This window comes from Aotus nancymaae, unplaced genomic scaffold, assembly GCF_030222135.1.
Source record: "Aotus nancymaae isolate 86718 unplaced genomic scaffold, 86718_ANA_hifiasm-v0.15.2.pri h1tg000049l, whole genome shotgun sequence".
Classification (NCBI taxonomy): domain Eukaryota; kingdom Metazoa; phylum Chordata; class Mammalia; order Primates; family Aotidae; genus Aotus; species Aotus nancymaae.
The window spans coordinates 27761358-27774048 of record NW_026988463.1 but is presented as its reverse complement, the minus strand read 5'-3'; the positions used below and the strand labels follow the sequence as shown (position 1 = coordinate 27774048).

At 55.5% G+C, this 12691-nt stretch overlaps 1 protein-coding gene across 1 annotated transcript; it reads left to right on the top strand.

Moving 5' to 3' along the window:
- The first annotated feature begins 3423 nt into the window (after nucleotides 1–3423).
- On the top strand, nucleotides 3424–12123 carry ZNF629 (zinc finger protein 629). Its single transcript, XM_012469997.2, has 3 exons — nucleotides 3424–3594; nucleotides 6077–6182; nucleotides 6338–12123. The coding sequence occupies exons 2-3, from the start codon at nucleotides 6110–6112 to the stop codon at nucleotides 8875–8877; spliced, it is 2613 nt and encodes an 870-aa protein (XP_012325420.1). The 5' UTR covers nucleotides 3424–3594; nucleotides 6077–6109; the 3' UTR covers nucleotides 8878–12123.
- Nucleotides 12124–12691: the final 568 nt, after the last annotated feature.

The window sequence follows — 12691 nt, the reverse complement described above, 5'->3', positions numbered from 1 at the left end:
CAAAAAATCATTAAATTCAGTTAGCCAGGCATGGTAGCATGCACCTGTACTTTCAGCTACTCGAGAGGCTAAGGTGGGAAGATTGCTTGAGCCTAGGAATTCAAGGCTGCAGTGAGCTATAATCATGCCACTGCACTCCAGCCTGGGTGACAGGAAGACACCGACTCTAAAAATTAAAAATTACTCTGGGCCAGGCACGGTGGCTCACGCCTGTAATCCCAGCACTTTGGGAGGCCGAGGAGGGTGGATCACGAGGTCAAGAGATTGAGACCATCCTGGTCAACATGGTGAAACCCTGTCTCTACTAAAAATACAAAAAATTATCTGGGCATGGTGGCGCGTGCCTGTAATCCCAGCTACTCAGGAGGCTGAGGCAGGAGAATTGCCTGAACCCAGGAGGCGGAGGTTGCAGTGAGTCGAGATCGCGCCATTGCACTCCAGCCTGGGTAACAAGAGCGAAACTCCGTTTAAAAAAAAAAAAAAAAAAAATTACTCTGAACCTGGGAGACATAGACTAACAGGTCCAGAATCTATCCCTACAGCTAAACAGGGGTTAGAACATTAGCAATGAAAAAACGTTTATATAATGAAGCCACCTCAGCCTCAGGTTTGAGGACACAGAGGAGTGACAGGGATAGTGACCAGCTGGCAGGTCAGTGCCGGGTAAAGACAGAAGCTGCCCAGCCACAGCCAGTTACTGAGGTGAAAATGAGAATAATGTAGTCACATCTTTGGATTTTCCAAAGAAGCAGGAAATACTCTTTTAATTTTTTTTTTTATTTTTTGTTTTTTGAGACGGAGTCTTGCTCTGTTGCCCAGGCTGGAGTGCAGTGGCACTATCTTGGTTCACTGCAACCTCTGCCTCCCAGGTTCAAGCAATTCTCCTGCCTCAGCCTCCTGAGTAGCTGGGATTACAGGGGCATGCCACCATGCCCAGCTATTTTTGTATTTTTAGTAGAGACAGGGTTTCACCATGTTGGCCAGGCTGGTCTCAAACTCCCAACCTCAGGTAATTCTCCTGCCTCAGCCTCCCAAAGTGCTGAAATTACAGGCATAAGCCACCATGCCCAGCAATTTTTAATTTTTAAAAATTTAATTCTTTTTTTTTTTTCGAGATGGATTCTCACTCTGTTGCCTAGGCTGGAGTGCAGTGGTGCGATCTCAACTCACTGCAACCTCTCTGCCTCCTGGGTTTTAAGTGCTCCTACCTCAGCCTCCTGAGTAACTGAGTGCATGCCACCATGCCCGGCTAATTTTTTTTGTATTTTTAGTAAAGATGGAGTTTCACCATATTGGCCAGGCTGGTCTTGAACTCCTGCCCTCAAGTGATCTGCCCACCTCAGCCTCTCAAAGTGCTGGGATTACAGGTATGACCCACTTTGCCCGCCCGGCCACCCCCCCGCTTTTTTTTTTTGAGACAGGGTCTCACTCTGTCACCTAGGCTGGAGTGCAGTGGTGTGATCATGGCTCACTGTAGCCTCCACCTACAAGTAAGTGATCTTCCTACTTTAGCCCCTCAAGTAATTGGGACCACAGGCATGCACCACCATGCCTGGCTAATTGTTTTGAAATTTTTCATAGAGATGAGGTTTAACTATGTTGCCCAGCCTTCAAACTCCTAGGCTCAAGTGACCCTTCTGCCTCAGCCTCCCAAAGTTCTGGGATTACAGGCATGAGCCACCAGACCTGGCTTTTAGCAATTTCTTTTCTCTTCTTTCCCTCCCTTCTTTTCTCTCTCTCTCCCCCCTCCATTTTTTTTTTTTTTTTTTTTTTTTTGAGACAGGGTCTCACTCTATCATCCAGGCTGGAGTGCAGTGGCTCAATCTCGGCTCACTGCAACCTCTGCCTCCCAGGCTCAAGTGATCTGCCTGCCTTGGCCTCACAAAGTGCTGGGATTATAGGCATGAGTCACTGCACCCAGCTAATTTTTGTATTTTTAGTAGAAACGGGGTTTCACCATGTTGGCCATTCTGGTCTTGAACTCCTCACTTCAAGTGATCCACTTGCCTCAGCCTCCCAAAGTGCTAGGATTACAGGTGTAAGCCATTGCACCCAACTGCCTTTAGTATTTTCTTTTGCTTTCTTTTTTTTCTTTCTTTCTTTTTTTTTTTCTGAGACGAAGTTTCACTCTTGTTGCCCAGGCTGGAGTGCAACGGCACAATCTTGGCTCACTGCAACCTCCGCCTACCAGGTTTAAGCGATTCTCCTGCCTCAGCCTCCCAAGTAGCTGGGATTACAGGCATGTGCCACCACACCTGGCTAACTTTTTGTATTGTTATTAGAGATGGGGTTTCACCATATTGTTCAGGCTGGTCTTGAGCTCCTGACCTCAGGTTATCCACCCACCTCAGCCTCCCAAAGTGCTGGAATTACAGGCATGAGCCACGGCGCCTGGCCGCCTTTAGTAATTACTGACTTTGGTCTGCTCTTCCCCGAGACCCGTCAGTCTCTGGACAGAGCCCTTTGCACGCTCCCAGGGTTCCTCTCTGTCTGTAACACATACACAATACCAAACTTCTGAAGGCTAGAAAGCCTAACTCCCATGCATCTCTGAGGTATGCCCACCTCGGTGTGGACCACAGTCCCCAGGAATAATAATACAATGTGTTCAACTGAAAGAATAAGGTGGCCTTAAGTACATCACTCACTTCTCATACCTTCATTTCCTCACCTGTGAAATAGGGATGATGGGCAACCTCACTCCATGGGATTGTGATAAGGAAGACAAGAGAGAAAGGCTATAAAAATTGCCAACATAGATAACTTGGACCTTGCGAGGCCACCAGTGTTCCTGGGTTTTTAAAGCTTCTTCTGCTGTGAGCCAGGTGCCTTCTGAGCTATGGGGAAAGAGGTTCTCCCTCCTGGGCCAGAGAACCCCCACTGGCTTCTTTCCTGCCACCGTGAGCCTCAGTTTCCTCCTTTGAGGGGAGGTGTTTAGGGAAGAGGGGCTGTCACAAATCCTTCCCGGCTGTGCTTGTCCCTGCAGCCCCAACTCGTGCAGCCATGACTTCTATCAAGCATTGGGGCCATGTTTAGTTGGTAGGGTGTCCCCTCTCAGGTCTGCCCTGCCAGACCCTGCTCCCACCCCAGCCCCGTCTCAGGGTTAGTCTAAACAAAGGCTGGCCTCAGGGGACCAGTAGCCGCCAAATCTGAGATAGGGCTTTCTGGGCGCGGCCGGCACAGCCCTGGCGAGATGGAGAGCCGCCAGAAGTCCAGGGACCCTCGCGGGCATTGGGGCTGCCCCAGATGCCTCAGTTGCCTGCTCCCACTGGAGACAGGGACAGGGGTGGCTTCCCAGCCTCCTCCCTGCTCCCACGGCTGTCCCCTTTTTTCCCCAGGCTGCGGGAGGCAAAGGGTTAAATCCCATAGAGCTGATGCTCTGACTCCAGGCTAGAGGGGCCCGGGAAGCTGGGGTCACTTCCTGCTCCGTCCCAGTCACCCTGAACTGGTCCCCGGGTCCTCAGCCTGGAATCACCCCTTGAGAAGGACCCCAGAGTCCTCCGCGCCCAGCCCGTCCCCCGAGGCAGGGCACTGAAGGGGTTAAGTCCCCTGGGGCTGGATTCCGCCTTCCAGCTTTTCCCAGACCCCAGAGCCGTGAGTTGGGGACGCCTGGGTTCCTAGGGGGTAGCCTGGAGGGCCCGGGACGGCCGCCGGGGAACAATGGGGCCTGGGAGGCGGGGGCCTGGAGCCTGGGCCTGAGCCCCCCACCCTCGCCCGGGGCCGTGGTCGGGGTGGGGGCGGGCGGGGGGCGCGGAGGGCCGAGGATTCTGGGAAGCGCGGGGGTCGGCGGCGGGGGAGGGGAGCCTGGGGATTCTGGGAAGAGGGATCAGCCGGGGCCGGGGGCCGGCGCTGCCAGCGCAGCCCTGGAGGAGCCCGGCGGTGCTGGAAGGAGCCAGGACCCGGGGGCCGGGGGTGGGGGCAGAGATGCCCAGGCTCTGGATCAGCAGCGGGATGGGGCCATGGCTCCGGGGAACAGAAGTCCGGGTGGTGCAGGCAGTGGGGGGGCCGAGCCGGGCGGCCGCATTCCCACCGCCTCCATGTCAGGGTCACCCTGGGCCGCTCCCCACACCTCTCGGGAGGCGGCTCCTCCTTCCCTCCCTCTGCAGCGAGGCCATCGCGAGGTCTCAGGCTGGCGTGCCTGGCGCCTGGGCTCCCAGCGCCTTGGCCTCCCTCAGTCTTCCCACCTCCATGCTCTGTGCTGGCCCTGTCATTAACCCTTTCCCTCCTACCGCTGGGTGGGAATTTCTCGGAGGTCATCGATGTCCACAAGCTCTTACCTGTCCCCAGCAAACACAGCAGGGTACCCTTCCCAGATGGGACATCAGGCAGCCCCCAGCCCCTAGCGTGGCAGAGGTCTCCTCTTCCACCATCCCAAAGACACTTACAGGCTGGGGAGGGGGGATTCTCCAAGCTTAAGTAGCTGCAGAGATGAAGAAATTAATTTACTTCCTAAATGCTAACTTCTGTCTCTCCTACTGCTCTTTGGCAGGGTGTAGCCCGTCTTGCTTCACCTTGGTCACCTCTTGGCTGCCTCCTGCCATGTCTCCCTTGCCCCACTGCCCCGTGCACACAGCGCCCACCCCACACAGCCATCCAAAGTTTCCAGGCCCCACCCCAGAATTCTCCCAAGGGTGTAAATGGTGTGGGACGTCCTCCTCCTAGTGCTTTGTTCCTGTGGCCCCGTTCCCTCATCCTGGACTCATCTCACTATTTTTGGAGTGACAGCCGGCTGTTTTTTACCAGGGGGCCACTTGGAACTCCTGCTCCTTTGCTGCCATCCCCTTGCAAACTGATCTTTAAAGGCATTAGACCAAACAGGTGTTCCAGGGGCTAGAACATTTCACTCGTTCATTCAACAAAGTTTCTGGAGCACCTATTCCATGTCAGGTGCCATCCTAGGCTTGGGAAATAGCCTCGACAAAGCAGAACAAAAGGAGTGGAAGGAGGGTTCAGGTGGGAGTGGGGATAGGAGGGCTTTGGTGGGGAGTACGGTTCCAGCTCATGGGCACAGACCCACAGGCCTAGTCACTGGGTCCAACTCCTTTTCTAGCCTGGGAAACCTCTGGGCTCCAGGAATTTCTCCAGCCTTTTCTCACTCACAGCAGGCTCCCCGTGAGCTGTCCTCATCACCTGTCTCCTGCCAGCCTCCCACAAGCATGAGAGTTTCACATGACTCCCAAGGTCACCTCATGCTCTCAGAGACAGGGACGAGCCAGACACGGAGCCCTGCTTTTGTGATCTTAGCTCTGCCACTTCTCAGCCTTGACCTTGGAGAGGTCTCCCCAGGCGTTGATGTACTAATCTGTAAAATGGACAGCCTGATTCCTGGGTCTCCTCACCAGGCTGTGGGAGAACTGAGTGAGAGAAATGATACCATGGCAGGTGCTGTATCCCCTGCAGTGTTCACACAGCGTCCATTCTTCCCTTCTTTTTTCTCTCCCTCTGGATGGTTCCTGCAGACGCTCCTGGCAGCTTTAAACTTCCCCTCCCCCCACCTCTGGCCTGACCCTCTTTCTGTGCTTGGATAACGGGAAAGTGCCCCAGTCCTTTTAGAGGGCCCTATCCCCTCTGGGAATTTTTTTTTTAACCCTTTAAGTGTCTCAGGCAGCCTCGGTTCTCTTTGGAGCACAGAAGGGAAAAGTTTATTGGTCTCAATTAGCAGCCCCATTAAGGAGGAAAATTAGAGTCTTAATGAGCTTCCTCTGATTAGCAAAATAACAGGTTTCCCAGCCTCTGGGCATCAGAGGTGTGGGGTGAAAACCTCCTTCCCTTGTGGATGTCAGAGACAGCTCCAGCCCCCAGTCTGGGTTCAAAGGCTTATGAGTGATGAGTTTTTAATTACACTCTTAAATTCACCTGCTTGCTTAGTTGTGATCTTAAGATCTGGAGCAGGAATCAGGCCTGCAGGGGAAGGGGGCCACAGCAAGAACCCGTGCCCAGAAAAATAGGGTGGGAGGACACTGAGGCTCACACAAGGAGGAATGGGGCAGGGCAGGGCAGGAGTGAGGTTCAGGGGGAGTAAAGCAAAGTGCAAAATCAGCTCCCAGTGTGTGCTCATCATTCTCTTCCCCCGCAGGGTCCCTGGAACACTGCAGTCCTGAGCTCTGGGATGGAGCCGGAAACTGCGCTGTGGGGCCCGGATCTGCAGGGTCCAGAACAGAGCCCCAACGATGCTCACAGAGGTGAGGGACACAAGAAGGGGCCTCAGTCCTGGCAAGATGGTGGCCCCGGTTCAGGGAGGGGCCTGGACTCTGGGGGACATGCAGGGGAGGGAAGAGAGACCAGACCCCGTGTTCTGAAAGGGGCTGGGGGCTGGAGACTCCCTTTCTCTCTGTAGGTGCCGAGAGTGGGAACGAAGAGGAGAGCCCTCATCAGGAAAGTTCTGGGGAGGAGATCATCATGGGAGACCCAGCTCAGAGTCCAGAATCCAAGGACTCCACAGAGATGTCCCTGGAGAGATCCTCCCAGGACCCCTCTGCCCCCCAGAAGCCCCCAACCCCACTGGGTCACTCCAACCCCTTGGACCACCAGACTCCCCTAGACCCCCCAGCTCCCGAAGTAGTCACTACCACATCTGACTGGACCAAGGCCTGCGAGGCCAACTGGCAGTGGGGCACTCTCACCACATGGAACAGCCCCCCGGTGGTCCCCGCCAACGAGCCCAGCCTGCGGGAGCTGGTGCAGGGCCGCCCGGCGGGGGCAGAGAAGCCCTACATCTGCAACGAGTGTGGCAAGAGCTTCAGCCAGTGGTCCAAGCTGCTGCGGCACCAGCGCATCCACACCGGCGAGCGACCCAACACCTGCTCCGAGTGCGGCAAGAGCTTCACGCAGAGTTCGCACCTGGTGCAGCACCAGCGCACGCACACGGGCGAGAAGCCCTATAAGTGCCCCGACTGCGGCAAGTGCTTCAGCTGGAGCTCCAACCTGGTGCAGCACCAGCGCACGCACACGGGAGAGAAACCCTACAAGTGCACGGAGTGCGAGAAGGCCTTCACCCAGAGCACCAACCTCATCAAACACCAGCGATCCCATACCGGCGAGAAGCCCTACAAGTGCGGCGAGTGCCGCCGGGCTTTCTACCGCAGCTCGGACCTCATCCAGCACCAGGCCACACACACGGGTGAGAAACCCTACAAGTGCCCCGAGTGCGGGAAGCGCTTCGGACAGAACCACAACCTCCTCAAGCACCAGAAGATCCACGCGGGTGAGAAGCCGTACCGCTGCACCGAGTGCGGAAAGAGCTTCATCCAGAGCTCGGAGCTGACCCAGCACCAACGCACGCACACGGGTGAGAAGCCCTATGAGTGCCTAGAGTGCGGCAAGAGCTTCGGCCACAGCTCCACCCTCATCAAACACCAGCGGACTCACCTGCGCGAGGACCCGTTCAAGTGCCCGGTGTGCGGCAAGACCTTCACCCTGAGCGCCACGCTGCTGCGGCACCAGCGCACGCACACGGGCGAGCGGCCCTACAAGTGCCCCGAGTGCGGCAAGAGCTTCAGCGTCAGCTCCAACCTCATCAACCACCAGCGCATCCACCGCGGCGAGCGGCCCTACATCTGCGCCGACTGCGGCAAGAGCTTCATCATGAGCTCCACCCTCATCCGCCACCAGCGCATCCACACCGGCGAGAAGCCCTATAAGTGTTCTGACTGCGGCAAAAGCTTCATCCGCAGCTCCCACCTCATCCAGCACCGCCGCACGCACACGGGCGAGAAGCCCTATAAGTGCCCTGAGTGCGGCAAAAGCTTCAGCCAGAGCTCCAACCTCATCACCCATGTCCGGACGCACATGGACGAGAACCTCTTCGTGTGCTCCGACTGCGGGAAGGCCTTCCTGGAGGCACACGAGCTGGAGCAGCACCGGGTGATCCATGAGAGGGGGAAGACCCCAGCGCGGAGGGCTCAGGGTGAAGCCTTGCTGGGGCTCGGGGACCCCTCCCTGCTGACCCCGCCGCCGGGAGCCAAGCCACACAAGTGTCTAGTGTGCGGAAAGGGCTTCAACGACGAGGGCATCTTCATGCAACATCAGAGGATCCATATCGGAGAAAACCCCTACAAAAATGCGGACGGCCTCATTGCACACTCAGCCCCCAAACCTCCTCAGTTACGGCCCCCGAGGCTCCCTTTTGGAGGGAATTCCTATCCCGGGGCTGCGGAGGGCAGAGCCGAGGCCCCTGGACAGCCCCTTAAGCCGCCAGAGGGTCAGGAGGGCTTCAGCCAGAGGCTGGGGCTGCTGTCCTCCAAGTCCTACATCTGCTCCCACTGCGGAGAGAGCTTCCTGGATCGCTCTGTACTCCTCCAGCATCAGCTCACCCACGGCAACGAAAAGCCCTTTCTCTTTCCTGATTATAGGATTGGCCTAGGGGAAGGTGCAGGGCCCAGCCCCTTCCTAAGTGGGAAGCCCTTTAAATGCCCTGAATGCAAAAAAAGCTTTGGCCTCAGCTCTGAGCTGCTGCTGCACCAGAAAGTCCATGCAGGTGGGAAGAGCTCTCAGAAGAGTCCAGAGCTGGGGAAGAGCTCTTCCGTCCTCCTGGAGCATCTCAGGAGCCCTCTGGGGGCCAGACCCTACAGCTGCTCAGATTGCGGGGCCTCCTTCCTCGACCGTGTAGCCCTCACCCGGCACCAAGAAACACACACCCAGGAAAAGTCCCCCAGTCCCGAGGACCCCTCTCCAGAGGCAGCCACCCTGTCCACAGGCCAGGAAGGTGAGGGGGAGGCCACTACCCCCACAGGGAGCAGTAGCCACGGGGAAGGGGAAGAAGGAGAAAGCCCCAAAACCCAAGAAAAGCCCTATCTGTGCCCCGAGTGTGGAGATGGCTTCACAGAAGTCACAGCCCTCCTGCTCCATAGGAGCTGCCACCCAGGGGTCTCCCTGTGAAATGGGTCTGGAGACCAGGGGCCTCTCTCTCCAGAGAGGAACACTGGATGTTTTCCCCCCCAAAAAAAATTACATGGAAAGGAGAATAACCCTGTCAGATGGTAGTGGAGTGGAGGAGAAAGAACCCTGGGAAAAAACAGTGCTTTTACATCAGTGATGAGAAACCCTATAAAATTGTTGGTGGGAAGCACTTATAAGGCAGTAGAGAAAAACTGTTGGGTTAGAAACCCTATAAATATGTAGGAAAAAAAAAAGCCCTTTAAGTCTGTAGCAGAAAAACCCTATAAACCATAGTGGATAAAAGCCCTATTAATTGTAGGAAGAGGTCCCAATATGTCTCTAAACAACCCTATAAAACTGTATCAAAATCCTTAGGAAAATCCTATAGGGCCGGGGAAGTGCCGCGATGGCACTGACCCGGGAGGAGCGACCCTCAGAAGGTGCAGGAGACACTTCCCCTTCACTGCTCCACAGTGTTATCTCCTAGCAGCCCTGGACAGTTCCATGGAGGAAGAAGCCCAGCTGGGGGAGTGGTGTGGGAACTGGGTGGAACTGAAAAGGAAGAAAGGAGAAAAATAAGTGACCAGGAGCTCTGGAGCCCCCATAGGAGATAAGACAGAGACTAGGAAGAGAAGGTCCCGCTCACTGCACCGGGGTTCCTTGGGGTTTGAGGCCAATTTTAGATGAATTGTGTGCATTAGGGGAAGAGGCTGTGGAATTCCTTATCAAAAAGAACCCCAAAATGAAAAAGAAAAACAAATTGGCAAGCCTTTTTAAAGGCTGAATGAAGTTTGGGGTGCAGAAACATGGTCAGTGTTAAGAATACTGAGAAACCACCACAAAAATTAGGGAGAAACGGGGCAGTTTCTGTTAGATTGCTTTGAGGTGAGCAAATCAAGGTAGAGAAACTGATCACATGGAACCCAGCTAACTCCAGCCCCTTCTTGCTTCCGGGAGCTTGTGAAACTGCAAGTTGCAGGCAGGTCCCAGCTCTTAGACTGCGAGGGTTCTCCTTGCAACAGGCAGGACCACCCTTTGTCCCTGCCCAGCCAGGGACTTCTACTCTGCAAGGCCTCCAGGGATGGCGGTTGCCTCCCACCATGTTCTCAGGTCTCATCGTCAGGAGGTTTTTCCTGAAATCTAACTGCCACCAGTGGCAGCTCATTTCCTCGAATTCTGTCCTCAGTGGAGAGAGAGAACCGCTGCTAGTCGACCTCCAAAGAATAAAGCCCTTCAGAGACTTAGGGCCTGCGTGTGGGCCTCCCTAGCCTTCTCCAAGTCAGCAGGGCCACAGAATTTCTTAGAAAGCTTTGATTAGCCAGCAACCTGATTTTAAATTTCAGCCATTCAGTCATCTGTGTTGGTAGCAAGGCTGCCACGCAGGATAAGGCAGGCCCCCTGGTGGGGGTCCAGACACCCCATGGACTGAGCTACAGGTACCTGAAGAGGCCACAGAGGCCGTACCACCCTCCTTACCCTGGTACCTGGAGCCCTCCGGGGTTGTGATGATCCAGCCTGATCTCAGCCTTGGGATGGATGGGATGGATTCTGCCCACTTGGCTCCTCTCTCCTCCTTAGCAAAAAACCTTCAGAGAGAAACAGAAGGATGAGAAAGGCTCCTCTGCCAGGCCGATCTCACCTCCCACACCACACAGTTACACGTTCATAAACCCAGCCAAGCCTGCTCCCAGGCCTGGGCATATGTGGCTAAGCAGAGGCAGTTGCCCTGTGAGATGGTGGAAGAAAGAGAACTCGAGTGAAACATCCGTAACAAGAATCCCACTCCCTAACCCTGGAGACCCCTTCAGAAGGAGAGGACTCTGCTGGCGCTGGGTTGGAAAGGAAGTGCTTGCCGACCCCGGCAGTGAGCTGTCCTGGAGTAAGAGGACTGAGATGCCAGATGCAGGGAGTCGTGTCAGGAGTTGCGTCTCAGAGAGGGGTGACCTGGATTGCTGCAAAGCTGCGAGAGGAGACCTCTTAATTCCATGACCTAAAGGTTCACACAATGCAAGTCCTTTGCCCTTCATCTATCCTGCCCCCAGCGGATGACCCTTACATTTAAAAGGATCGAAATCTAGAACATTGCGGGAGGGAAACACCAGGCCTGCTGGGGAGAGGGAGAAGGCAGGCCTCAGGATTGTGGGGAGAACATTGTTGCCATCCACGTAACGCCTCAGCCCACCTAAGTGCCAGGAAGGGAAGCACTACTGAGGGAGGGGCTGCCTGTGGGTCTCTTCCTGAAAGAATGCCGATGAAGGGGGTGTCCTTGTAAGACTGAGGAAAGAAGTCCTCCAAGTCTAGGCGGATTCCCCCCTTGCCCTAGGACGGTAGCAGAAACTGAAATTGTAGAGACAAACCCCTCACAAAGCCAGAAGCAGATGCCCTCAGAAACGGGCTTGAGGAATCTGTCCCTAGAAGAGGCCCGGGGAGCAGCTTTTGGGGCTCAGAGGCCAGTCCAGGGGGAGGCAGGCAGTATGGCTGAAGGCCGGTGCAGGCCTGTTTCAGACTAGGGTGTAGCACATGTAGTAGGATGCTCGCATGTTGTAGGGATGGGTGAGGGCTAAGGGGCTTGGCTCTAGTACGGGATGGATGATGTGAGCACAGTATGTGGGGTGAGGCATTTTGGAATAGGAAAGGGGCAGGGTCAGAGACCTCTGGGGTAGGGCCTGTTCTCTCTTGCCCATCTCCCTAAGCTCCTTTCACCAGGGGCTCACCTCTTAAGAGTGAGCTGTCTTGGAAGGATCGAAGCAGGGAGGTGGCAGCAGCTAGAGTTGCTCAGATTGGCTCAGATGAAGGCCCGGGGTCAAGGCATTTGCCCACCAGAACTGAGTCTGGAAGGCATTTGTCCAACCGCATGCAGGCCACAGGTCCCTCAGAAACACCCTGGTGGAGGGAGGAGTCCAAAAAATAGGGTCAGGGAGTCAGTGGGGAAAGCAAAGGGAAGAGCTTAGAGTGAAACTCGAAACTGCTGTGGATATGGAGGTCAGATGGTAACTTGGAACTGGGCATGAATCCTGAATGGTGGGGAAACTTGAAGCCATCACAGCCAAGAGGTGGGGTTCTGTGACCGGCCCTGAGGTCAGCAGCTCCCAGACTCCTTTGCCCCCACTAGGGAAGCCCCAGTCACCTGACTTGTCCCCGTGGAGTGAAGAGAGGCCCGACTTTTGAGTGTTGTGTGTCAAAAACAGTGTTGTGTCACCAGTGGTCATGTTGCTTAGTTGAAGAGAATAAAGGGAATAAGATTTCCTGGGTGTTGCTTGTTTTCTCTTTCAGCCTAGAGAGAGCTGAAAGAGGGAAGCCTCGCCTTGAGCCAGGGCCCAGGAGTGACTGAAAAAGCTCAGCCCAGCCCCAGGCCCACTCTTCACCCAGGGGCCCTAAAATCTCCATCCAGTGCTGGCTTGTGGGAGACTGAGGGGTTTATGAAGTTCTGCACACCCTTGGTAAACAGAGGGATAAATCTGATGAGATGATGGCAGAGCCAAGCTGCTCTCATCGGTGCCTGGCCTCCCCACCAGCAGGACTGCAGAGCGGCTGCCTGCTGGCTCTGGGACTGGCCAGCTCAGGCCCAGCTGTGCAGCCCCAGGGAGGCCTCTCCGGCCACCATGCCGGCACCCTGCCACGGGGAAGTTCTGAAGATCTAGTTTCAGAAGCTGGCATCCACTGGTCCTGGTTCACTTGGGGACCCTGGGGAGAGGTGAGTGGAGACCTGGCTTGTCATCTCACTCCCAGGATGTCAGCCCCTGCACCCTCACTGTGGAGACACAGGCTCAGAGAAGGGCAGCCACTTGTGCAAGACCCACAGCAAGCCCACGAA

Excerpts from the sequence above, each read along its gene's own strand:
- ZNF629 (XM_012469997.2), top strand. The coding sequence starts at position 6,110 with ATGGAGCCGGAAACTGCGCTGTGGGGCCCGGATCTGCAGGGTCCAGAA. Across the intron at positions 6,183-6,337 it reads CCCCAACGATGCTCACAGAG|GTGCCGAGAGTGGGAACGAA; the intron begins GTGAGGGACACA and ends TTCTCTCTGTAG.